Source organism: Carcharodon carcharias, chromosome 23 (genome assembly GCF_017639515.1).
Source record: "Carcharodon carcharias isolate sCarCar2 chromosome 23, sCarCar2.pri, whole genome shotgun sequence".
NCBI lineage: Eukaryota > Metazoa > Chordata > Chondrichthyes > Lamniformes > Lamnidae > Carcharodon > Carcharodon carcharias.
The window spans coordinates 37,799,173-37,826,132 of NC_054489.1; the positions used below are offsets into that span (position 1 = coordinate 37,799,173).

Sequence of the window (26,960 nt, forward strand, 5' to 3'; positions counted from 1 at the left end):
GTTCAATATGTTATGCACTTCTGTAAGGTTATCTCAGAGTGTAGCACTGATAAAAGTATACATTCTCCAGAAATCACATTTACATTTAAATGTAGAAATAAAAACATAAGTACAAGAAATACAACTTGTTGTTACAATCTATTCCATAGGGCATGAAATGGAATATTTTTAAATTTTAGAAATTGAACTTTATAAGGTTTAAATCTTGGTTCCAAAATGTTGAGCATTATTTTGAAAGCTTCATTAGGAGATAACACAAAAAAAATGTTTTAAAATTTTTTTATCTAAACCATCCTGTTGTCTAGCTATTGTCACTGGGGACTATGTTCTTCCTGTTTCAGCTAAAATTAATTACGAAGGAAATCACGCAATAACATTCAACTGTATTCATTGCATCTCACCAATAGGAGCTGAAGCTACAATGGACAAGGTTGAAGTTTCTTGAGTAGGATAATTTAGTTAAAATAACCAGTGCCATAGTGTGAATATCTGCAGGCAGAAAAAATTCTCATCGCAAATACTGCCCTGATCATACAATGGCTCTCTTTACTGGCACATCATGCTCAGTACCAGGCACTTTGCTTTTTATACTCAGCATTGCAACCGGTAAGTGTTTCTTTCTATATTTTCCTGCTTGTCACTTCATGCCCTAGTAATTCATTGTTCTTGAAACACTTTGAGATCCGAGATGTGAGAAGTCATAGAGTAGTTCAAATCTTAGTGTAAGTATTTTCCCAGTTTAACATACCTAACCTGTTTATAGAATTACATCAAAGGATTTGTGTGCATGACATTCAGTAGAAATCTACAGCTCTCTGAGGAACACTGTACCATGGCTTAAGCAATGGTCTTTTAAACTCACGAAAGGTGACATTGCACAATGTTGAGTATTTGGCTCGGGATTGAATCATTCAAGTTGGAGCTGTGTGTTTGGTGAGAGCCTTAACCATATAATGTAATGCTGTCCTCAAAAAAAACAGGAAATATGGGTTCCTTTTTTTTATTATTAAGGTTTAGTATTATCTCTGCTTATGGAGAATAACCTGGAGGTGATACGTTTCTGAACTGGTAAATGATTTTTGCAGTTTTGTGCATGTCGGCTGTGGCCATTTGCAAGCAGCCCAGAGTTGTAAGCTGACACTCAAAGATGTCAGAAATTAGTAACATATAGTTAAGCAAACTGCACCCCTGCTGTGCCCATTTCTGTTGCTTTATAGTGTGAGGTTATTGCTACACTGCTCATCTGTAATCAACTTGTGTCCTTGAAAAATAATTTAATGTAATGCTTGTTTTAACAGCAGACATGTTAAATGTTTTAGCATTTTACACTGGGATTTCTGTTGGACTGTGGAACTCACTTTCAATTGTTTGCTCGTGCGAGGAATGTTCCAGAAAAAAAAAATCCTTGCCCTGGAAGCTCGTTTCCTGAAGTGGACAAGAGACTTTTACTCTAACTCTCCTCTCTATTTCTCCACTCTCAGTCTCATCTCTTCCAAATTTCCTTCAGCTGGAAGGTGGGTTGATCCGGGTTTCAGGCTCAATCAAGATTCAGTTATAAGTGATGAGCAAGAAAGCGATCTTTTTTAAAACAAGAGACATATTGTTGTCAATTTTCCCTTTCACTCTGCAGAACAACATCACAAAATCTCCCAATTAGCAGCTCAGCCAAGAACAAAGGAAATTGTACACCCAACATGCAGAGTGCAGCTAAATATGAATGGATTTCAATGCCAGGATTGGAATGTTGGCCTCTAAGTAAAGTTCTCCACAGTTTGAGTTATGACACCGGACAAAGCATTAAACAGTCAAAATGTTAGTGGGTTCCACCATTGAAGTTTAATCTCTTTAAAAAAAACCTGGGACATAAAAGAGGCCTGACATGCTTAAACATTTTTATACACATTTTTTTCTGTAGATGGCGTATTGTTCCCGCACCAACCAGATTTTCAACTTTACAAAATTAGCATATAGGGAAAAAATTAAAGGGTGGACCATAATTTTTTCCACAAATAGGAATTAGGATCAGAATCATGGATATTTTGTGGCAAGGTGATACCATTGAAATTCTTGTCTTTTGTGTACTTAGCATCAGTTAATAACTACACCTCAGTATGGTTTGTCTTTCACAAGGAACAATAAGGAGGAGGGATTTTTTTGTAACGCAGGAGGAGAAGGAATTTGGTTTTGGTTTGGTAGGTCCTGAAACAGAGGTATTCATGGATTTAAAATATTAATATCAATAATGAATCTCACAGATTCTCAATGCTTCCTCAGGAACTGCCATGAATCAAACTTATACCACCTACTGACTAATCTAGACTAACTAACCACAAATGCTGTTAGGAAGTGGTCACATTCTGAATAAATATTTTGTTGTGAGACCACCAGACTCAGAAACACACCAGGGCTTAGTTTCAATTAATGGGGGCAGGTTGCATAAACTTGTCTTGAATTCTTATGAGTGTAGAAGATTAAATAATGGTCTGACTGAAGTACTTAGCATGTTAAAAGGATTCAATAGGACAGATATAGAAATATTATTTCCAATGGGGGGAATCAAAAATGAAGGGCATAATGTTAAAAATAGAGCTAGGCCATTTAGAAAGGAAATCAGGAAGCATGTTCACACAAAGGGTGGTAGAGATCTGGAATTGACTCCCTCAGAATGCTGTGGATGTGGGGACAATTGAAACTTTCAGAACTAGTATTGATAGATTCTTGATAGATAAGGACATCATGGGATAGGGAGCTAATGCAAATAAATGGAAACTAGCTATGGTCTAGTTGAATGATGGAGCAGGTTCAGGGGGCCGAATGTTCCTATCAGGCCACTGCCCTATTAAATCACAGGCATGGTAGCATAATGGTTATATTTTTAGAACAGTAATTGAGAGGCCTGAACTAATGCTCTGGAGACATGAGTTCAAATCCCACTGTGGCAACATGGGAATTTAAATTCAATTAATAAATAAATCTGGAGTAAGCAGTTAGTTTCATTGATGAAGGCCATGAAGCTAGTGGATTGTTGTAAAAATTCATCTGCTTTACCAATATTCTTTCAGAAAGGAAATCTGCCATCCTTACACTGTTTGACCTATGTGTGCATCCAAAGATACAGCACTATGATTGAATCTTAACTGTCCTCTAAAATGATCAGCAAGATACTCAGTTGTAGCTAACTGCTACAAAAAAGTTGGAAAAAAAACTGGACCACCTGGCATTGACAAAAGCATGTCCAGCCTAGTTAACCCTACAAAGCCCTCTTCAGTAACATCTGAGGACTTGAGTCAAAATTGGAAGATTTGACACACAGACAGGGCAAGGAATAGCTTGACATAATTAAACTCGACAAATCATACATTTCAGCCCAAGTTCCCAACACCACCATCACCACCCCTGTATTGCCCCACTGGCTTGACATACTGACCAGAAGTAGCAGCACAGTGATACAGGTTTGGGAGTAGGTGATGCTGGGAGTCCTTAGCATTGACTCTGGACCCTTAAAGTCCCTTGGCATCAGATAAAACATCGGTAGGCAAACATCCTGCTATTACCACCTACTGCCTTCCAACAACTCTTGAATCAGTACTCCTTCAAGTTGAACGCCACTTGGAAAAACCACTGAGGGTAGCAAGGGCACAGGATATACTTTGGGAGGGAAATTTCAACGTCCATTATCAAGAGCGGCTCAGCAGCATGACAATTGACCAAACTGCCCAAATCCTGAAGGACACATCTGTCAGCCTGGATCTGCAGCAGGTATTGAGAGAACCAATTTTAGGGGAAAGAAAACTTGAACTCATCTTCACCGATGTACCTGTTGCAGATGCATCTGTCCATGACAGTATTAGTAAGTGTGATCGCTGCACAGTCCTTGTGGAGACAAAATCCTGTCTTCACACTGAGGACACACTGTATTGTGTTGCATGGCACTATCTCTGTGCTAAATGGGATAGATAGAGAAGATATCTTGCAAACTAGGCATTAATGAGGTGCTGTGGCTCATTGGCAGTAGCAGAATTGCATTCTATCACATCCTGTAACCTCATAGTCTGGCATATCTCTGACTCTACCATGTACCATCCAGTCAGGGCACCAACCCTAGTTCAATAAGGAGTGCAGGAAAGCTTGCCAGGAACATCAGTCATACCTAAAAATAAGATGCCAACTATGTGAAGCTACCAAACAGAACTAGGTGCATGCTAAACAGCAAAAACAGCATGTGATTGACAGAGCAAAGCGATCCCACAACCAATGGATCAGATCAAAGCTCAGCAATCATGGCATATCCAGTCATGAATAGTGGTGCACCATTAAACATTTAAAGGAAGAATGAGGATTCATAAACATTCCCATCTACAATGATGGTGGAGTCCAGCAATTCAACTTCAGCCGCAAGTGTTGAGTGGATGATCCATCACAACTTTCTTCTGAAGTACCCGGCATCACTGAGGCCTGTCTTTAGCCAATTAGATTCACTGCACATGATATCAAGAAACTGCTGAGTGCACTGGACACAGCAACGGCTATGGGCCCCAACAACAGCCTAGCTATAGTGTTCCAGTACGAGCCAGCCAGACTCCTGGCCAAGCTGTTCCAGTACTACAACAACTGTGGCATATATTCAAAATATGGAAAATTTCCCAGGTATGTCCTGTCTACAAAAGCAAGCCAATTACTACCACACGAGTCTACTCTCAATCATCAACAGAATGGTGGAAGATGTCATTGACAGTGCTTCCTACTCAGCAATAACCTGTTCACCAACCAGCAGTTTGGGTTCCGTCAGGATCAGTCAGCTCCACATCTCATTACAACTTTGACCCAAAAGAGCTGAATTCCAGAGGTGAAAATGGCTCCCCTTGACATTAAGGTAATATTTAACCAAGTGTGGCATCTAGAAGCCCTCGCAAAATTCAATACAATGAGGATTGGGGGGAAACCTTTCGCTGGTTGGAGCCATACTTGACACTAAGGGAGATAGTTGTGGCTGTTTGGGGGGGAAATCATCTCAGCCCCAGGACATTGTTACAGTAGTCCCTCAGGGCACTGTCACAGACCATGTTCAGTTGCTTCATCAATGACTTTATCTTCCATCATAAAATCAGAAGTGAGGATGTTTGTTGATGATTACACAGTGCTCAGTACCATTCATCACTCCTCAGATAAAAAGCAGTCTATGCCAACATGCAGCAGGACCTGAGCAACATTCAGGCTTGGGCTGATATGTGGCAAGTAACATTTGCACCACACAAGTACCAGGCGATGACTATCACCAATAAGATCGAGTTTAACACCTTCCCCTTGACCTTTAATGGCATTAGCATTGCTGAGTCAGCCACCATCAGCATCCTGGGGGCATTACGATTGACAAGAAACGTAACTGGATCAGGGACGTAAATACTTTGGCTACAAGCTAAAGCGCATTAGAGACTGGCAATTCCACGGTGGAAAACTCATCTCCTGACTCTCCAAAGCCTCTCCACCATCTACAAGGCACAGGTCAGGAGTGTGATGGGATACTCTCCACTGGATGAGTGCAGCTCCAACAGCTCTCAAGATGTTTTACACCATCCAGGACAAAGCAGCCCACTTGATTGGCACTCCATCCACCATTCATTCAACATTCATTCCCTCCAGATCCGGTGCACAGTGGCTGCAGTGTGTACCAGCTACAAACTCACCAAGGCATTTTGACAGCACCTTCCAAACCACCTGTAAGAATAACTTGTTCTAATTTCTTTTTGTTGCAGAAGCCTATATCTATCTGTTAACATTTGGCATTATTTTTCTGGCAGAACACTGTTATGCACAGCATTTCAAAGAGAGGAAGTTACAATTATAGCAATCAGGATGAGGCTGCAGTTAAAAAAAAAATGATGCAAATGCTGCTTTGCATAGCTGATATTGCTGAAATAATAAATTCTTTCCTGCAGCTTTTTGACTCTGTTAGAAGAGATACGATTTGTTGCTTTAATTTTACCACAGCTCAGTAAACAGTGATTCCTGTCCATTTGCACAGAAAGAGGAAGCAAGTGTTGCAGATTTTTGAGCACACCACAAGTTTTAAAGGTCTTCTGCAATGAGACATAGAACTCAAGTTCTTTTTGTGTCTGGGGCATTGTTTGTTCTGCCAGTAAATCAGCTGACTGGAAAGGGCTAAAATAAAGGAAGCAGGGCCAGAACGTTTCCTAATGTGCATGGAGCCACAGTACCAAGATTCCCTAAAGGTGGCATTTACAATTTCACCTTGAACTCCAAATGAAATCCATGAGGGCGTGATACAAGAGGAATGCTTTTTTGAGTTTGAAATTAAGGTACCTTACTGAGGCCAGTTAGGAGGTGGCCTTCCATCCTGACCAGTTCTTTTTTATTCAATAGAGTGAATCAGAAAACTGCGTTGAAAAATCGTCACTCTCAGCTCCGATGAGAGTTATGCACTTATAGCCTAACAAACTGGGAACTAAAGCAATCCTTAACTTATGTTCTTAACAACTGTTTCCTGCAATGTAACACCAGCTGTAGCCTCTCCTTTGCTCTCCTTGCCTGTATTGCAAACTCCCAGATGACCACCTCCCGGAAGAGTCTCAAACCTAATCCAACAGTAATGTTTCACAGTCCTCTCTATATTCCTGAACGCTCGCAAGTCCCATTCTTTGGCCCATGAGTAATATGTTGGGAGATAAACTAGGATATTTATGTACATAGTCTGCATAAGTGTAGATTTTAATTATGCTTCTCAAATGGTGCAGCACTCAGCACCAATCCACAGAATTTCATCACGAAAATCCAATTTAATCCAACTTTTCTTTGACAAGTAAAAATTCAATTCTTTGCTCTGCTGCATCCTAAAGGAATTTTATTTCTGTCCTGATATTTTAGGCCCCTTATATCATTATAATAGAACCATCTAACCAAAGGTGTCAGTCCAAGCATTTTTATCACAGATTTCTTGGAATTACATGAAAGAAGACAACATTATTCTTTTTCTTGATTTTGCTCTCTCTCACTAAAGACTGTGTTATGATCCCCAGCTGAGGTTACCACTGGACAAGCCTGAGCCCAGGGTGAAATCCAGCTTGATTGATCCTAATTTTTATTTGTTTGTTTAGATACGTGGAGAGGGGCAACTGAACAGAGTCACCGGAGTCAGCTAATGAACTTTTAACAAAAGCATAAAACATTTATTAAACAAGAAAAGGTGAACTATATTACCATACCCCTTCACCCACTACTATACCTTTACAGATATGTACAGATTTGTAAGGATAACAGAGGTTACAAATGCTTCATTATACTCTAATGTTCACAGGAAGTACACAGTCCACGTAAACCAATAGGCGACCTGTGGTCATACACGCCGCACTCTCAAAGCAACGGCAGGATTTTTCGCATCCGTCCCCCGCCATGATCTTCCGGTCCCGCCACAAGTCAAAGGACTTTTGGCTGGGGTGCCACCTCGCCTGCGGCGGGTCCCTACCCGCGACGGGGCCGGAAAGTCCCAGTCCAAGTGATAGATACCACCTCAACCTATGGATCTCTCCTCAAACCCCCCCATACCAGACGCTTGTCACACCATGAGCCAACCAGTCTCACTGAACTCTATCTTTCACATTTGGGTTTCCAATCCCCACTCTCCAAGAACTCACCAAACTGATGCTTTCTGTCAGACGCCATCCTCAAGGGTCCAGCTCCAGGGTTTTGATCTGTCCTTCCGATGTTCCTCTCCCACGGGTCACCACATGTGTTCAAGCTTTCCTCCACGCACTCTCTTTCTCACTGATTCAGTTGTCACCAGTATACCACTGCTTTGCATGCCCATAGCAAAGAGTTACAGACCTTCAGTTGCCTCTTTGGACCTTCTGACTTTTCACAAGCCTTTATCTCTTTAAGCTTGAAGCTTGGAACCTTTCTCTCTGCTCCTTACTTTCACTTCCACAGAGCGGGACCTTTTCCAGGATCCTGTCCTTCCTTTGACAGGAAGCTCTGCTTGGGACTTTCTCCTGTTCCAGTCCCCTGGATTCTTGGAGACTTTCTTCTTTAGCTTGGGATCGGCTACCTTCCCCTTTGCTTCACCGACTCCCTGGCAGCTGCTTTCAAACAATTATAGCTTGGAACTGGCTATCTGAGCCTTCTAGGTTGCTTCTGTCTGGCAGCTGTTTCCAAAGACTGAACTTAAAACTGCTGTTTCTTGTTTCTTCTGCGTGTGTCTGTGGCAGGGACTGCCTTTCTGGACCCCTGTTGCTAGACAACAGCCTAGTTTTTCTACTACTGTGTTTACTTAACTTCTCTTAGGGGAGAATTTTTCCTATGGCAGGCGGGCTGGATGGGAGCGGGCGTGGAGCCGATCGTCACCCACAATTGGCTGCACGCTGCCATTTTACATGGGCAGGCCAACTAAGGCCCACCCTGCATAACACAGGGCCAGTAGCACTCAGTGCTACCTGTGCAGGTGGGTGTGAGTCGGAAGTGAGAGTCGGGGCATGCACACGAAAGAGTGCAGCAATCACCCTGAGGCACAGTGCTGCCTCAGGGAGATTGAATGGATAATAAAACTTATTGAGAAATAAAGCAAAAATTTATTTAAACACGTCCCCTCATGTAACAGTGTCACATGAGCTGGGGCATGTTTGTGAAGTTAGGGAAATTTATTTAATTATTTTATAAAGGCTTCAGGAAACCTCATCCTGCCCATGGCAGCATTCTTAACAAGTTTAATTACTTTTTAAAATGGCCTTAACAGGCCATTGACAGTTCGGGGGGCACGCAGCTATCTCCAGCGCCGAACGAAATATCGAAATGACACGCGATGACGTTGAGACACACGCCCGATATCATTGCATGTCATTTTAGCCATCGACGTGCTGGGCCGGCCCCTGGACGCTGACTGGAAGGTTCAACACTTAGAGTCATAAACTCTCATTAGAAATGCAGGCACCTTTTAAAGTGAAACTAAAACTCACCTGGACCTTTTCTTAACACAGAAATACAAAAATACAAATCAAACTTAAACATTAAAGCTAAAACACCTACAAATACCAATTTAAATTACTTAAGCTTTCTTTATTTCCTAGCAAATACCATTTAGATATGGGAACAAATATATAGTTAATAATGATCCTCCTGTAGACCATCAGAATGCCTGCAGAGCAGCAGGTTATTGATTTTCATTCACAGGACGCCCAGAGTGAGCTCCCAATCTTACCTATAGCATCAAGGTTAAAGAGTCTAGTGGAAACCAGATCTTGTGATTCTGAAATGGTACTAAACAGATGTAGGATGGCAAAAAATGGCTACTGAGTGGGGCGGCTGAAAATCCCGCCTCTGTTTCCACCCTGTGCCATTTTGTATAGTGCAGGAAATGGAGCAGGCAGAAACTAGACCTGTGCCTATTGACATCATTGTCGGCTCGTTAAAAGCCCAGCCCAGGTAAGTTTTCTAATTTTCAGTGTGGCAGCTGAACTTTAGCAGCTGTTGGGATTTACACAGACTGCTTGGAGGTGGTAAACCATCGATTGGAGGCTAGAAGGGTTTAGAAGTTAAGTAAAATAGTTTTGCTCTTTTACTGTTCATCATGAAATGCTGTAGCATGAGTTGTTTCTGTGTTCATTAAGGGGAGTCATGACAGTAATGTGAGTGGGAGATATAACTACATTAATAATGTATTAACAATGTATTTGCCAGATTGTTACTTCTGTCAACTGGCAAGCTGTCAAATAAAAGATCAACATTGTAAATGTGGAAAAGTCTTCACATGAGTTAAAAAGTTCATCTAATGGATAAAAAGGTACAGGACATTTCAGACTATTGAAAGGATAGCCTAGCGTGATAAAAATGTGTAAATGTTTAAACTCTCCCATTACCTTCGTGTTTTCACATCTGCTAAGACAGTTCTGAGGTCTGTTTGTTTACTTGGGGAGTTTTATTGCCTCTTGGCTACCTAACCATTTTACAAATAATTGACCCTGTTAACACAGCTGTTTTGAAGAGTCTATTTGTTTACCTGGGGAGTTTTATGGGCTATTCAATGGCTTCCAACTGTTATAGTAGGGCTGTGAATTCTGTTCATAAAGTGGACAATGGTGTATTGGAAGGATTTACAAGTTGATAGAAAACCTGTTTGGCTGTGTTATAAATTCACCTTCCTTGGCCATCAAGGAAGCAGGACTTTAACCCAGACTTTCTGGGTCAGAAGCAGGGATGCTACTCACTGTGACACAAGACCTCCTTTACATTTCACTATAGACTGAATTTATCTTTCAATGGTGCCAACTTAAAGGGTAAACCTTTGGGACGGAGGAAAAATAGGGACATTTGGCAACCTTGGATAGAAGCAGATGCGCTGAATTAAAGAGAGACTTTGACAGAATTTTCCCATGGCCCTTTGGACCCTAACATCAGGACCCAAATGGGGGTCCCAAGTCCTCACTAGCTGGTAGAGAGTGCAGCATCACAATCTCCCAAAAGGTGGTCTCCTAATTGGCCCACCTCCAAGGATAGCAGGTGGGGTCTCAATGCTGCTGGTCCAATCAGAGGACCAGCAGCTCTGGAGCTTCAGCAACCCCACTGGGTGAGGTGGATGCTGCTGAGGCAGGTCGGAGACTACAGGGTGCCTTAATACCCTGGCCTGGTCATCAATCTTTAAATAACTGGGATCTAGACCAGTAGGTGCAACAGGGTGGAGAGGAAACTCCTCCACTTGAACGGTCTCAATTGCGACCTTTTATGAGTACCGCCCCCTCTCTGTGACATGCCACATCCATTGAGCTGGCGACCTCCATATGTGGTATGGTGCCACTCTGCCACCAACATAACACTGATGAGTCTGCACAATTGCCCTTAACTGGGGCCTTAACATTGTTAATTGGCTGCCCATTTACATGGAGTTGGCAGTAGATCTGCTTCCCAGCCCACCCCTTGGAAAGCAGTCTGGCAGTGGTAACGTGTTAGGGAGCTGGCCTGATGCTGGTCCCTGCTATTTTCCTCATGCTTCCCCTGACTCTAAGCCCACCATCGCAAAACCAGGAAAATTCAATCCTCTGACTCCGCTGTGCAGCATTAAGTCATATGAATCAGAAGATGCTGGTTTGATTCCTGGTCTGAGGTAAGTTCATGTGCTACAAATGGCTTCTGTGACATAGATTGGAAAGTAGAGAAATCAGCTAGGATTCCCAGAGCTGACTGCAATTCGGTTCACCTTGTTGGAAAGTATGCATCTGTGAATAATTAGTGATGACAGAATCAGTTGTGATCTCCCCATGATCAAATCACCTGATAGCATTAATGACCTGGGCCACAGTTGGACAACAACAAGTTCGACAAGGTGCTACTGGACTGTTGGTGCCTATACAATTGTATCCCTGCTTCCCATTTCTTTTGGAATAGAAAGGCAGAAAATAGGATATTTAAAATATATACATATATATTTTGTCTGTTTTAATTACAGGTGGATTGTGCAAGGATTTGAAAATTAACTACAGTGTGCCTTATCGAGCTGTGAAGCAAGGAAGTCAAGTAACACTGAGCTGTCTCTTTGAAAACTTAGCTGCTGACCTACAGCCCTTTGTCCAGTGGTATAAATTTAATAAAGAACCCATTGAAGTAAGAAAGACAAACCACGGAATAATAACCATGAATAAGGGAACATCTGCTTGGCTTTATATTGAAAAGGCAACAGAAGCTCATTCTGGGATTTACTACTGCAGCCTTTCTTCAATGAATGAAACAAATCACCAGTGTGGAGCAGAAGTTAATGTGATAATGCGTAAGTAAAACGACAGCAAAGATCTTTTCATACCGTGTAAAAACATCTAAATGCATTTTACTGAACTGTACATTTTTTTAACTTAATGTGAGAATTACCTGATCACATTTTTAATAATTTGGCATTTTTGAATCTAGCGGCCATTATTATTATTTTTACGAATTAGATTACAGGTACTGGACCCCATATCCAGCATCCCAAAATCTGGAAGGAGCTGAAAACCAGCTGCAGTCAAAGCTGGTGCCCTGGGTAGCAATTTGAATAAAGCCCTTTTATTCTTTATTTTTCATATTTATTTTATGTATTATAAATACGTGCTAGGCCGAGGATGCAAAATCTGTAAAATCCCTGAATCTGACGCATGTCTGGTCCTGGGCTTCCTGGATACAGGGTCCAGTACCTGTACCATGCCAGCATGCTCCCTGGCCTAGATTTTACGGCCTCATCATAGCAGCAACTGCTCTGGAAGATTTGGCAGCCCAGCTAAAAGTCCATTGACGTTTAGCAGGATCGGATGATCCCAGCAGCGGATGGGGCTGGAAAATCCCACCCTCTATATAACTTGCTTCTCTATGTGGTACTGATCCCAGATTACTCCTTTGCCAAGCTAATGTAGATAGGACACTGGAGATTCTCTATCACCTATTTCATCACTCCGTATTTACATTGGTGACATCAGATACAAGGGTCACACATAAAGAAAGCAAGTTAAACTGAAAAATGACAGGGATTACTGCCAAAAACAATCCAGGCAAAGTATTCAGTATGAAAATACAAATTTGAAAAAAAAAGAAAAATGAGAAACTTGGGAGAAAGAAGAGACATCAAATAGAATCATTTCATCCAGATTTATAGAGTTAAAGGACAAGTCAGCAGTGTAGGTCATTGAAGCCACCAATATATTTATGTTGATGGGGTAATTAAATGCATATCAGGAGAAGAAAATGGACTGATGAGCAGATTGGTAAATTGTGTCAATCTCTAATAAAAAGGGTTGGGTTCCATTCCTAAACTCTTAAAGTTTTTATATCTTTGCTAAAGGGAATAGTATTCTTTGTGGAACAGTGGTAGTGTCCCTACCTTTGAGCCACAAGCTCCAGGTTCAAGCCCCACTTTAGAACCTGATGTCCACAGAAGTTGCATTCGTAACATGACCAAACAAATTGACAATCAGACTGTAAGCCCTTCCAATACACCTGATGGCAGGTGGCAAGTGTGGGGGAGTTTCCTGGTTAGCCATACTGCAGAAAGCAATGGCAAACCATTGCCAGGCATAATCATCGACCAATCCAATGGTGATCCATAGTCACTGACACCATCTTAGAACATAGTGCCTAAAGGTGAAGGAGGATGCTTTGTAATGTATTGGGAGCAAAATTAAATTTTTGGGAGGCAAAGTTGGATGGGATGTATAGCAAACTGCTGATATGCTACCATCCCGGATGAAGTCAAATTTCAGCCCCAGAATTTTGGAAAACATGTATGTCAAAAAATTGACATCCTAGATAATGGGGTTGTCTGAGCAGGTCTGCCATTCCTTGCCTGTGGCTGGCTTTGTTACTTCCTTCCTACTCTCTCCACACCATGACGTCTGCTAACCACTGACCTTCCCATAGCTGCCATTCATATTCACTGAAATTTGGGAGCCAAGTGGTTACCCCAGTATCTTTGGTGTGAGTGAAGCTCATAACTCATAAACATATACCCGTCACAAACTTTGGCAATCCAACTCAAGAAGCAGAAGTTATAGGTTTTGTTTTGACTTAGACTTTTTTATTCATTGCATTCTCTTTTTTAAACATTGTTAGGCTGGAGAACTGGGAAGAGTTATTCATATTGCTATTATTTTCATTCCCAGTTAACGCGTAAAGCACAACAACAGGATCTGTTAGTAAACTCAGTGGGTGCAATTTAATGAGGGCAGCAGGGGCCCAATGGCCACCAGTGAAACTGGCGGCTCCCTCATTGACACAACCTCTGGGAGCCCCAACAGAATTAAATCCTTAATTGGCAGCAGGAACCTGGCCACAGGGGACATTTCATTTCAGGAATTACCACAGTAGCACAGAAATCCTGTCACTGAGAGCTGCCAGCCAATCAGAGGCCATCAGCTCTGCTTACAGGGGGCCCTGGCTGCTGCTGGTAATTCACTTGGGCCTTGTCTCTTGTTCATTGTGGGATCCCTTGAGAAAGGTAGTTGATGTATGATTAGGATTGTGGTGAGGAGGTCACCAGCAAGGGAAGGGAGGAAAGGACAGTGGCTTGGTTCTTAGCGCTCCCCCCCTCCCCAATGTCGGGTCCCTTGATCAGGCACTGAGTGCCTTTGAAAGAGGACATTCCCCATCCCATAAGGCCACAAGCAAACCCGGCATGGATTGCTTGTCGTTCTCCCCGCCGAGTGAGTCTCCTGCCTACAGTTGGTTGAATACCAGAGGTGAGGCCTTGAAGTGGGAATTAATTGCCCACTTAAGGGCTTCAGTTGGCATTTGGTGGGAAGGCCACTCATAAGCCTTCTCTCCTGGACCTAAATGGGGGGGGGTAGAGAGGTGGCGGGGTCCCCACCCTGCAACCTACCGCCCAATCAAATGGCCCGCCTCGCCTTGGAACTCACCTCCAGGGGTGGGGAGGGCAGGGTGGACATTAAATTCCAGCAGGTTTGTGGTGTTTGTATTAATGGGAATATTTATTTAAACATTATGGGGGTAAATTTCACCTTTATTGCTTGGGCAGCAATATGGCGGTGAGGACTATCCAACTTGTTCAATTTTTTTACCAATTAATTTCAATTCACTGAGATGAAGAAAGAAAAATTTTGATGAAATTACAACCATGGTGCAGATCCATCATAGGACACACCAGGAACCTTTTAGACGATAAATAAAGTCCAAACTGTGCCTGCAGATTCCACAAGTAAGACAATTTGAATAAAAAGGAAAAAGAAATACTTTAATTCATATAGAGAGCTTTCAAAATAATAGGCATGTTGGTATGTTACAGAAACTACAAATGTTGATAATGATACTAATACTGTCATAGAATCATAGAAGGATTACAGCTATTGTCTATGTTGGCCTTCTGCAAGAGTAATTCACCTAGTGCCACTCCCTCGCTTTTTCCCTATGGCCTTGTGTTGTGATATGATGAGCATGTACCTTTAGGAGTACTTATCTTTAACTACTGCCAATCAATACCAAATCGACAGGGTGTGATGTATTAGTCCTATGAATTGTAGGTAGTCAGCAAGCAACAGTGGTCAAGTCAGATTTATGCCTCACAGCCTTCCAGTGAAATTAAGAGTATATAGTCGTATCTTCAAATAAAGAACCCATATTATTATGTCACCGATCCATTGGTAGTCTTATGTCAAAGAAGATCATAACATGGTGGCAGGGTGGCAGCACGGTTTTGAAAAGTTGACTGAGCAGAATACAAGTTGCAACACTTTCACATCCAGCAGACAAAAAGAACTGGTGTGGAAGTGAAATAATTATCTATATATTATCTAAATAATTATCTATATAATTCTGTAGCTTTGTAGGGATTCTAAACATACCATACCTTCATTCTGAGATTGCACCTCGCTCCAGGTAGCAGGCATCAAGTCCTGATAAGATTATTCAAATCTGGGAGAGCTTAAATAGTAAAAGTCTATCTGCTGAGATGGTTAGGTAGGAACAGAAGTTAAATAGCAGAGTCTTACTATAAGCAGAACTTACAGGAGAGAGTCAATTATTGCTGCTTCTGGGGAAGTTAAAATGATGCAGACTAGACTGGGAAGAAGAATTCATCCAGTAACATCCAGAAGAAGCCTGTAAAAAATCTTTTTTTCACCAATTTCTCTCATTACTAAAGCCTGCAGCCATTTTCCCACCTAAATCACTGCTTTGTGAACAGAACATGGGGCTGAATTTTCCCCCCTTTGGGGGGGAAATTGATGGGCGGGCGCGCTTCCGATCAGTGCCCCCAGTCGGAGGCGTGGTGCCATTTTACGTGGGCAGGCCAATTAGGGTCTGCCAAGCGTGATGTCCGCAGGGAAGCGCTGTGCGCTCCCTGTGCGGGTTGGGGGGGGGGGAGTGGAATTCCTAAATTCCAGTGTGCGCTCTTTTGTGCATGCCTTCAGGGAGATCGGCTCTATGTGCAAAAATATTAAAAATAGAAAAAAAAATTTCCCTTACATGTCCCCTCATGTAAGGTTTCATGTTTTTTCCACTTCCACTGGGAAAAAAGTCAGAAAGAGCTCAAACAGCACCACCACTGGGGTCAAGCAGTAACTTATGACCAATTAAGACAGTGGCCACTAAAGGTACTGCAACTCAGAGCTAAATTAACTGTAAAACAGCTGGACGAAACTTGCATGGCTGCTAAAAACTCTGTATAGCTTTAAAAATCCTGAATAAAAGCCAAAAGGTGACCATAAAATTTCTAACACTCAACTGGAAAGCAACAGATCTCCTATCTGAATCTACCTTATTCTAACAATGTGACAAGCTGTATTTTCTGGACTTCAATATGTTCGAACCAGTTAAACAAGCCACTAAAATTAAAACTGCTACAGGCAATGAAGGTCTCCACAGACAGAACATGTCAGGTCAGTCGAATTCCAGACAAAATATGGTCAACATTCGAAGATCAGTTATGAATGAAACTCAACTTCAGACCACACCATCTGGAATTCATGTCTTTCAGGCTGCAACCGACAGAGACCATTGATCAGTTCATAAATAGATACAGAGACAAGGGTTGTGATTGCAACTTCACAGCAGCAAAGCTAGCTGACACAATAATCGATCTCATGAAAGCATCTACCCCAATGGAAGCATTCCAAGAAGGCCTCTTGGAATAACCCAAAGGTTGCACAGTGGAAGCTGTATTGCAAAATGGATGCAAATGCAAAGCTATACTAATGGGTAGACAGAATGGTACAGGCTATGCATAGTTTGTCCATCATTGGCATGATAGCTAATGCAGGCAAGCCTAGTAAGCAATGCGGGCATATGGCCTCATACACCCACCTAGAAAATGCCCAGCTTTTAATGCTTTATACAAGACATGTTGCACCAGAGGACACTGGAAGCATGAGTGCAAAGAACAAAGGCCAAATCAAGTGGTTCAATGTCATGAGAAGCCAGAGGCTAGACAGGTGCAGCATTTCAAACAACCAAGGGCATGTACCGAACAGCATCGAGATAAGATCCACAAAATGTCCAGCCAAGCTATACAGTCAAATAATCAGGATGACCAGAACATTGACACACGATGGGAGCTGACATTTAGCACAGTGAACATCAAAGAATATATTGGTACAGTGGTACCAACGGAAGCTTTTTCCACTGACCAGATAATATGCCCACAGATGGGTCAGCATAATCTATATGCAAAACTGGATACCTTGTAGATGCAAATATCCTTCTACTTTGCACACTACAATGTACCCACAGAAGTGGCAAGTGATGATTTGATCAACTAATGCCAAACTTACTGCATACAATGACTTTGAGATCCCATCTATGGGATACATTACACTCAAGTGTCGCTAAGAAAACTCACTCTAGCCACCCCAGATGTTTTAAACTGTGGATAGTACATGCCTAGGGATCACAGATCTACTGACATACAAGAAGCTGTCCTTGGTTACCATTCATGGCAATATCAAGACAAAACTAACACCAGACACCGCAAAGAGCACCATTGGAAACCAGGTGCTTACATTAGGAGAAGATCGTCTAACTCTGCAACACAGATCATCAGCCAACATGCTACACAATACAACTTGAACTGACTATGTATGCACATTCCAAACTTGCAAATTTCATACTGCACAACCAACGCAAAATTACTATTCGGCAGACAAACCTCCCATACTCATCGAAAATCAGGGGAAGATGAAAGATGCCCAGGGTCCCAATACCGATCCATGAGAAATTCCACTACAAACCTTCCTCCAGCCCGGAAAATATCCATTTATCATTACTCGCTGTTTTCTATTACTCACCCAATTTTGTATCCATTTTGCGACTGTCCCTTTTATTCCATGAGCTATAACTTTTCTCACAAGTCTGTTGTGCAGCACTGTATCAAATGCCTTTTGGAAGTCCATGTACAATGCATCAACAGCATTACCCTCATCAACCCTCTCTGTTACTGTTTCAAAAAACTCCAGCAAATTAGCTAAACACAAAATTCCCTTAAGAAATCCACACTGGCTTTTCCCAATCAATCCATATTTTTCCATGTGACTATTAATTCCATCCTGGATAATTGTTTTAGAAGCTTCCCCATCATCGAAGTTAAATTGACTGGTCTGTAATTGCTGGGCTTATCCTTACAACCTTTTTTGAACAAGGGAGTAATGTTTGCGATTCTCCAGTCCTCTGGCACCTCCCCTGAGTCTAGTGAAGACTGAAAGATTATGGCCAGTGTCCCTGCAATTTCCACTATCACTTCCTTCAATATTCTGGATGCATCCCATCTGGTCCCAGTGCCTTGTCAATGTTAAGTACCTTGTTCCGGCCAAAATAAGAGCAACAGAAATTGGGGGCTCTTTTCTGGAGCTTTAAGAAGCACTGGTTAGACTGCATGCTACTTGATAGAAGCATGGCATAAACTCTGCACATTGCATTTCAAAACTACAACTTGGGTCCTTAAATGGCAATTTGCATAAACAACCTTTGCCCAAAACAGACAAGAAAACTGCATCTCCAGACATTAATTATCTATGTTGGGGGCAAGGATCCACCACCTCATTTTCCTGTGCCAGCCACCAATTTTCCAATGTAAAATGGGTGACCACCAGTTGGAAATTGCTATCCTTATAACCTCCCACCTTGTTCCTGCTTCTCCCCTGCCCTAGCCCTCACTACTGTGTGCCAAAGTCCCAATATATATGAGCTACGGAGGTCAGTCAAACCTGCTGTTTTAACAATATGTGGGCAAAGTGGAATCAGGATTTATATTTGTATATGGCATTAGCATGATGCCTATCTTTATTCTGCAAACACTTGTGCAGTTAACTTTAAATAAGCTTTTGAAAGAATGAAGTTTCAGGATGTTAAGCTAAGTATTGTGACTGTTGTGAAGGGATGTGAATTTAGTAAAGTTGTCCAGAAGCTGTGCCCAGTAATGCAAAATATCTAATCATACCCTTGAGAAAGCTCCAGTCAATCCAAACAAATCTTCTCATAATATCACAAGTTAGCGCAAAGGAAGGTTGGGTTTTGTTTTCAGTGATGTGATGGAGACTGTTAAGAAAACTATGAGCATTGTCTATTGACTACTCCCTGTAGTCTTAACCTAAGTTATTTAAGCATAAGTTGAGTGTTTTAACAAGAGTTTTATAGTCACAGTTTAGTTGAGAACTTGCACAGTGCAGTGGATCTTTGAATACTGATGAGATTGTGTTTTTCCACATGCTTGGAATGTAGCAGCTGAGTCTACAGTACAATCTGTGCAATGACGAATCTTGCTCTGACGTCTCAAGTCCAATATGAATTCTTCAGAGCTCTGAAGAAAAGTCATACGGACTCGAAATGTTGACTCTGTTTCTCTCTCCACAGATGTTACCAGACCTGCTGAGTTTTTGCAGCATTTTATGTTTTTATTTCAGATTTCCAGCATTCTCATTACTTTGCTTTTGTTATTATGGAATTAGGTGGGTTTGGTAATAGACAAATAAATAACGATATGGCTGTTGTAGCTTCTTTATCCTGGAGCACTAGGTAATGTCTATTTGTATTAATGTTTGATGTTAATTCAGCTTAAAATAGAACAAGGATGGTTACCAATTTTAAAATGTGAGATTGGAGACATCTTCAGCAGGACTTTCCTTCGTTTTGCCACCTAAAGTTGAAAAGGGGGGCAAAAATTGGACGGCACTGATTCTTCATCTGACCTGAATTAAGAGTCTAAATGGGATAAAGTAACAACAGAATCTGGGGGTACTGATGTAGAAACTACTAAAAACAGTGAAGCAGATTACTAACTTCATTAATAGAAACAAACCCAGCACTGCACTGCAGGAGATCATTTTGAGAGGGATAGAACTGAGAAGCAGAAAAGTTATGTTCATCTAACATCGGACATTGGCTGGAGCACACTTGGAGTATTGTGCAGGGTTCTGCGGCTGGATTTTCAATGTGAGGTTGGGAACGCGACACCTGAATGAATTCCGTATCCCAACCATATGGCAAGCTGCAATGCTCTTGTGATGCTATTTTTATACGCAAATGCTTAATTGGGCAGGGGGGTGAGTTTAGCACCCAATTAGTGGCTCCGAACGCCTCCAGCAAGCAGACGCTGCCTGTCTGGCACAAGTGGCCAGGGCAGGCAGCAGCCATGTTGGAGCCTGCCACTGCTTTGCCGAAGTAAACAGGCAAGAGGGCTGGCAGCATCTACAGCTGTTGCAAGAGGTCATGCAGGCTAGATTGCACAGCAGCACTGGAACTGGTGTTCAGGGATCCAGGAGAAGTCAGTTATAAACCATTAAAGAGAAAGTGTCTGGTTGGCCCTCAGCAAACCCAGCAGCTGTGCACTAGGGTGCATCAAACTGTTCACGTTCGCCAAATTAAGCTTTCAAAATTCCAATGGCGACTTGACAGGCCCCTTAATGAGTTCCTTATGTGCTCAAGGGGCCGTTAATTAGTGGCAGCCGTGTTTCCTGCTCCATCCCCAATGCCTATGAAAATACAAGACTGTCCCAGAGGTATCAGGATTCTGAGACACCCCCCAGGGCTGCAATCTTTAAGACCTGCATGCATCAGGTCCTGATCCCATGGTTCTTTGAAGATCCCGCCCCTTCTCGTCATATTATACAAATGGCATAAAGGCCCTGGAGAAGGTGCAAAAACTGATTTACAGGGGTGATACCAAAACTGAGAGGTTATACTTATAAGGAAAGGCTGATCAGGCTGGGACTATTTTTTTCTAGAAAAGGGAAAACTGAGGGGTCACCCGATAGAGATCTGTAAAACAATGGAAGCGTTTGATAGGATAAACAAAAAAAAGATGTTTATATTTAGGGGAGGCCAAAACTAGGATCCATTCATGTAAGATAATCACCAATATATCCAAACGGGAAATCAGCAGAAGCTTCTTTATCCAGAGAGTGATAACAACGTGGAACTACCAAAAGAGGTAGTTGAAGTGAATTGCATAGATGCACTTAAGGGAAAAGCTAGATTGGTGTAGAGGGGAGAAAGGAGTAGAAGGATATGTTGACAGGGTTAGTTGAAGAGGGGGTGTGGGAGGCTTTGTGGAGCATAAATGCCAGCATGGACCAGTTGAACTGAATGCCCTGTTTCTGTGTTGTGAATTCTACGTCATTTCCTCTCCCTACTCTCTTGCCTGTACCACCGTTGTAAATGCAAATGTCTGCGGGGTGGAGCACAGACTCCTAGCCCTTTTATTTCCCTAACTGCCACATGAAACCTAGTAATAGTCCTTAGGGTAGTAACAAGAAGCCCACCAGGATTTGGCTGCTTCATCCATTAAGAAGAGACTTATTAAGGGCAAAATTTTACAGTCCCATTGTGACAGGGGGTAGGGCCGTAAAATGCAGTGAGCCATTCAAAAGTCCGTTGATTTTGGCGGCACCATAAAATCCCGTCGGCATAAAATTCCACCCTTAGGAAAAACTTGCTAGGAAGATAATGCTAATGGCTAAAAAACCTAGCATAGTTTTGATTCTAGACTTCTGTGGTAAGAAATCCAAGAACTGAAGGCTTTGCAGGATTAGAATAGACAGAACTGATGAGAGTAATAAGGCAGTAATCACATTTGAACTATGGACACCATAATAAAAAGAAACACGAGTAATAATGAATATGGAAACAGAACATTTGTGAGTTTTGGTGTAAACAGAACTAACAACTGCATCATGCAAAACAGGCAGTGAAGCTTCATATTACAGCGTAGGATTTTCCACACATAGGTAGAAATTCAAAGATTAAACTGAGAAAATATAAGCATCACTCATGAAAAATTTATCATGATTTAAAATTATAATGTATCACATATTACAGATATTATAATCAGGAAAACCCATTGCATTTGTTAACGTGGGGAAAGTAATAACTTACACTTACATAACACCGATCATTATGGTGTCTCAAAGCACTTCACAGCCAACGAATTACTTTTGGCAGACAAATTGTGCACAGCAAGGCCCAACAAATGGGAGAAATTATAGGTTAAACTGTTTTATATGTAGTATTTGAGGAATAAACATTGGTCAGGACAGCGCCCCTGCTCCAAATACACCTGCCTGATGGTCCTTCAATTTAATATCTCACCCAAAAGACAGCCCCTCCAACAATGCAGTATTCCTCAATGTTGCACAGAACATAAATGGAACCTTTTAACATGAGAACCCAACTTCTGAACTAAGCTGATACTTGATAATTGCTTCTTTTATTGCTCAGGGTTGCCAACTGTGTATTCCTGGAGGTTTCATCACATGACTTTCCCCCATGCTCCAGCCATCAGTCAGCCAATATATGAATCCTTGTGACGTACTGCCTTCCTACACCAACTGGCAAGCAAAAAAGACAAATTACTGAACAGGATGAAGCTTGACAGTCAGCCAGTCTTTTTTCCCCCCTATTTACAATATGTTTACATCTGGTAAAGAGAAATGTTCAAAGAAAATGACAAAAAAAAAAATCTTCTTTAATGTCACTATGATTTTTCTCCACGGTTGTAGTCAGCAGTGTCCTGGAGATTGATCTTCAATTGCTGGAGACACCAGGCCAGTCCTGGAGGGTTAGCTCTGCACTGTCTGCATGGGCAGGGGGAGGAGGGTGAGTGGGGCGAATGAGAACTTCACACATGCCCGTGAGTGCACGCTTTAGAATCTCCCTGAGGCACGGAGCTGCCTCAGGGAGATGAAGAGTTGTAAAAAAAAATTGAAAAATGTAATAAAACATGTCCTCTCATGTGACTCTGTCACATGAGCAGGAACGTGTTATTAATTAAATTTTAAAACTTTTATTTTTATTGCATTTGCTTTAGGAAACCTCATCCCGCCCGTGGATGAGGTTTCCTAAAAGGTGTAAAGGCCACTTGGCATTTTCATCTGCCCGCCAACTGTAAGGTTAGACGGGCAGTGAAAAATTTCTCTTAATAACATTGTTAATGGCCTTAACAGGCCTTTTATTTGTTGGTGGGCGCGCTGCCAGCGACTGAAACATCGTGTGACTGCGTGTTGATGTGGGATGCTCGGCTGACATTAACGTGCGTCACTTTATGCTCGAGCAGGTCGGGGACACGCCCACCCACCCAGCTAAAAGTTTTGCTTCTAGCCTGGTGCAAACTCAAACTCAAACATTTTTTGGACCTTGTAGTTGTAGCAGGCCTGATGCATTTAACAATCTGGGGAATCTAAAACTCTAAAGGAGTTTGGACTAGACTGACCATCAATTTCTTGTTTGGTTAAATGTGTGTTGGGGTTTATTTGTTGAATATTAAAAAAAATTTTATTGAGTTACTTGTTTGAAAAATATATATTTTTTGGTGGATTTTCACAAGGGCACTCCTAATCTCCTGCTGCAACTTTGCCAGAGATACTAGCCAGGGTCAGGAACCCAATGCTCATTTCATTTCCAGGTCCTAACCTTGCACCACATCTGTGTTACGAATATGATGCTCTTTTAAAATGATTAATTGGGCCGGAGGCAAGCTCAGGGTCCAACTAGTGGCAGCCTGGAGACAGAAACTGGTTCTGGAGTACAAAGCTGAAAAGTAGATGGCAGCCATGACTCGGTTTGCCATTGCCTTGCAGATTGGAGCAGGCAAGAGAGCAGGGAGCCAGCAGCCTCATTGTACATAAAAGTGGCCAAGACAGCCAATCAAAAGGTACTTGAACTGCCCTGTTTTAAGTATCCTTTATTCCCAATATTTTAATACAGCAGCTATAACACATATTGGCTCCCCGCAGTGCTTCCAACATGTGTGCACTTTTGTACACTAGACCGTTCACTCTTCCCAGTCGCTGTTTTGATCATCTGCTTTAGCCCTCTCTATAGCCTGTTAACAAGCTCCTCAAGGAACTAAACAGGTAATTAATTGGAGGCGAGCCGGTTGCTGGTTCCTCACCCTCTCTTTGATAATTGGAGTGAGGCATTGATAACTGCTATAGCACCTGTGCCTGCACCCGACCTCACCCCCATGGGCGTGTGAAAACCAAGCCCTGGTTAAATGGTATAAGTAACCATTTACATCATTCTTGCATTTTTAAAAAAAAATTAATTATGGGATCTTGGTGTCGCTGGCTAGGCCAACCTTTATTGCCCATCCCGAATTGCCCTTGAGAAGGTGGTGGTGAGCTGCCTTCTTGAACCGCTGCAGTCCATGTGGTGTAGGTGCACCCACAGTGTTGTTAGGGAGTTAGTTCCAGGATTTTAACCCAGTGACAGTGAAGGAACGGTGATATATTTCCAACTCAGGATGGTGACTGGCTTAGTGGGGATCCTCCAGGTGGTGGTGTTCCCATGTGTCTGCTGCCCTGTCCTTCTAGATAGTAGTGGTCATGGGTTTGGAAGGTGCTGCCTAAGGAGCCTTGGTGAGTTTCTGCAGTGCATTTTGTAGATGGTGCACACAGCTGTCACTGTTCGTTGGTGGCGGAGGGAGTGAACATTTGTGGATGGGGTGTCAATCAAGAGAGCTACTATGTCCTGAGTGGTGTCAAGCTTCTTGAGTGATGTTGGACCTGCACTTTTCCAGGCAAGTATTCCATCACACTCCTGACTTGTGCATTGTAGATGATGGACAGGCTTTGGGGAGTCAGGAGGTCAAATATTTGCTGCAAAATTCCTCGCCTCTAACCTGTTCTTGTAGCCATATGGTTCGTCCAGTTCAGCTTCTGGTTAACGCTAACCTCCAGGTGGATATGCACAGATTAGCCACTGATGTAACTTCAGTAACAGCAGAAGATCAAGAAAAATCCTTGGAAATTGTACTCCAAAACATCTGATATATATTTCCCATGTCTTATGATGTAGGCAGTTATAATGTCATCATTTACACTGCTATTTACACATCATTTACAGTGTCAGTTTTGTAGTAGGAAACACTCATTATAAGGGGGTTACAACCCACCTGGATTGTCCTTGAATTAAAGATTAACCCCCTGAACACTTCTGCAAAATAACCCAAGAAAAAAATCATATGAGTTATTTCATCTTGTGTCAGACACATAAGAAACAGCAGAATTACCAAACACACTGGGTAGAATACAGCCCTGGTGCAGACACAGCCCATTGAATCTATGCTCTGAACTGAACAATTTTTGAAGCAGAGGGCATTGTGGATACTGTAGCCACCATCATTGGCCATCAGATGACCAATAGCAGGAGTACTGGGGGGCATTGCAGTTGGAATTGATAAGTTATGTTATGAATATGGTCCAGAGTTGGTAAGTCTGTTGGCAGTTTGTTAGAGTTAGACTGCAATTTTGTTCTCTCTTGTAAAATCTTGTTTTGATATTTTCACCTACAGAACCCATCAATAGAAAAAAGCTAAGTCCCACATACACATTGAAGGACATGTTGATTTTAATTCAGGCTATTCTGCTGATCCTGTGTCTCACTTTACCAGGAATGTTGTTACTTAACAAAGTAAGTAAGCAGCAATTCATCCTCACAGCTCTTTGATGTTTCTCCTTCTGCAAATATTGTACTCCTTTTGGGTCACTGGGATAGATTTTTGTTGTTTCTACTTGGGTGTTAAGGATTGCCTGTGCAGTAACCATAAAAGAACATCTTTTATGGAGGATCCCATACCCCTTACAGAACCCGCTTGATTTTTATGGCAATGGATGTAAGCCATTCAGCCCCTTCAGCCTATTCTGCCATTCAGTTCATGGCTGATCTACATCCTAAATCCATCCACCCACTCTGGTTTATAACCATTAATACCCTTGTCTAACAAAATCTAGCAATCTCAATTTTGAAATCTTCAATTGACCTCCAACCTCAATTGCCATTTGGGGAAAGAATTCCAGGTTTTTGTTGTGTATTTGCTGACATCAGCAATGAAAGGCCTAGCTCCAATTTTAAGGTTATGTCCCTTGCCCTGGACTCCCTTAACAGAGGAAATAGATTCTCTCTATCAAGCAAGGAAAAGCAAGAGCTCCTTGATGCATTCTTCCCAGGCGATTTTTAACATCCAGGCATTGAAGATGATAATTGACATGCTCATTGCAACAGTAACAGACAATATAGTTTTGGACTGAAGATGGCTTCCTGAGGTAGAATTTGTGTGGTGTATAACATGTTGATAGCAATTCAGCTTTACAACCCTCTCGACGTGAAGTATCCATTGAGAAAGATGTAAGACAGGCTGCCAAATTGATGTTACTGGCTTTACACCATTGCAATAAGTCAAGGTCTACCCTTTGACTGTAAGACCAAGACATGAAGAGTGTTCCTGGCTGAAATTTACTCAAAATATCTAAAACAATTTTGATTACCACATTTTATTTTTTTTTAACCCATGTGTTTTCCTTTCTGTTCCCTTCCTCATCTGAATATATTAATTTCTTGCTAAGGTATGGATAGGCAGCCTTGGCTGTCCTCCAGTACTGCACCTAAATGGCCATCCTTTATGTCTTGTCAGTGCATGCCAGCTGGTTGTTAGACAGTAGCTTTGTCCAATCTGATGTAAGCGAGTACACTTCTAGCAGAACATTACTGGAGAGCAATCAGGAGTAATAACTGGCCGATTTTCCTCTCCCTAATCTGTGAACATTCAGGCCAGATGCTGTGTCCTGACTGCCACCCTGGATATGATCAGCCATTTACTTTCCTAACCTTCAGCAGTCTGATTCAGAAATTATTTATTTTCAGTCCCCAATGGCCTGTACTGAGTAAATATGTAGTGCCAAACATACAAGTCTGAAATCTGTGGTACGTTCGCTGATTTAAGTAGTAGCAGTGTTATAATTGGCCTCAGTACCTTGAGAATAGTGAGGAGAAAAAGATAGTGAAGGCCATTGTTTATTTGGAACTTGACTAACATCATCCAGATTTAAACTTGGAGTTTTTGGAACCAGCAAAAAGAGAAGACTTTCGTCCCATTATTCTGGAATGGTTTAACCTCAAATATCCACTGAAAGGACCATCTGCTCAATCCATGGTGCCAAATGATGTGATATACTTTCTCTTAACATAGATATTTTAGAGATGCTTTATTTTAAGTCAGTATA

The 26,960-nt window shown here is 41.9% G+C and overlaps 1 protein-coding gene across 1 annotated transcript in view; it reads left to right on the forward strand.

Moving 5' to 3' along the window:
- Positions 1-417: 417 nt before the first annotated feature.
- The window catches only part of cd79b (CD79b molecule, immunoglobulin-associated beta), a 34,115-nt gene continuing 7,572 nt past the window's right edge, over positions 418-26,960 (forward strand). Inside the window, exons 1-3 of the mRNA XM_041173587.1 lie at positions 418-606; positions 11,447-11,764; positions 25,253-25,371. Of these exons, the coding sequence (XP_041029521.1) occupies positions 537-606; positions 11,447-11,764; positions 25,253-25,371 (507 nt within the window). The 5' untranslated portion in view covers positions 418-536. The remainder of the gene's footprint in view (positions 607-11,446; positions 11,765-25,252; positions 25,372-26,960) is intronic.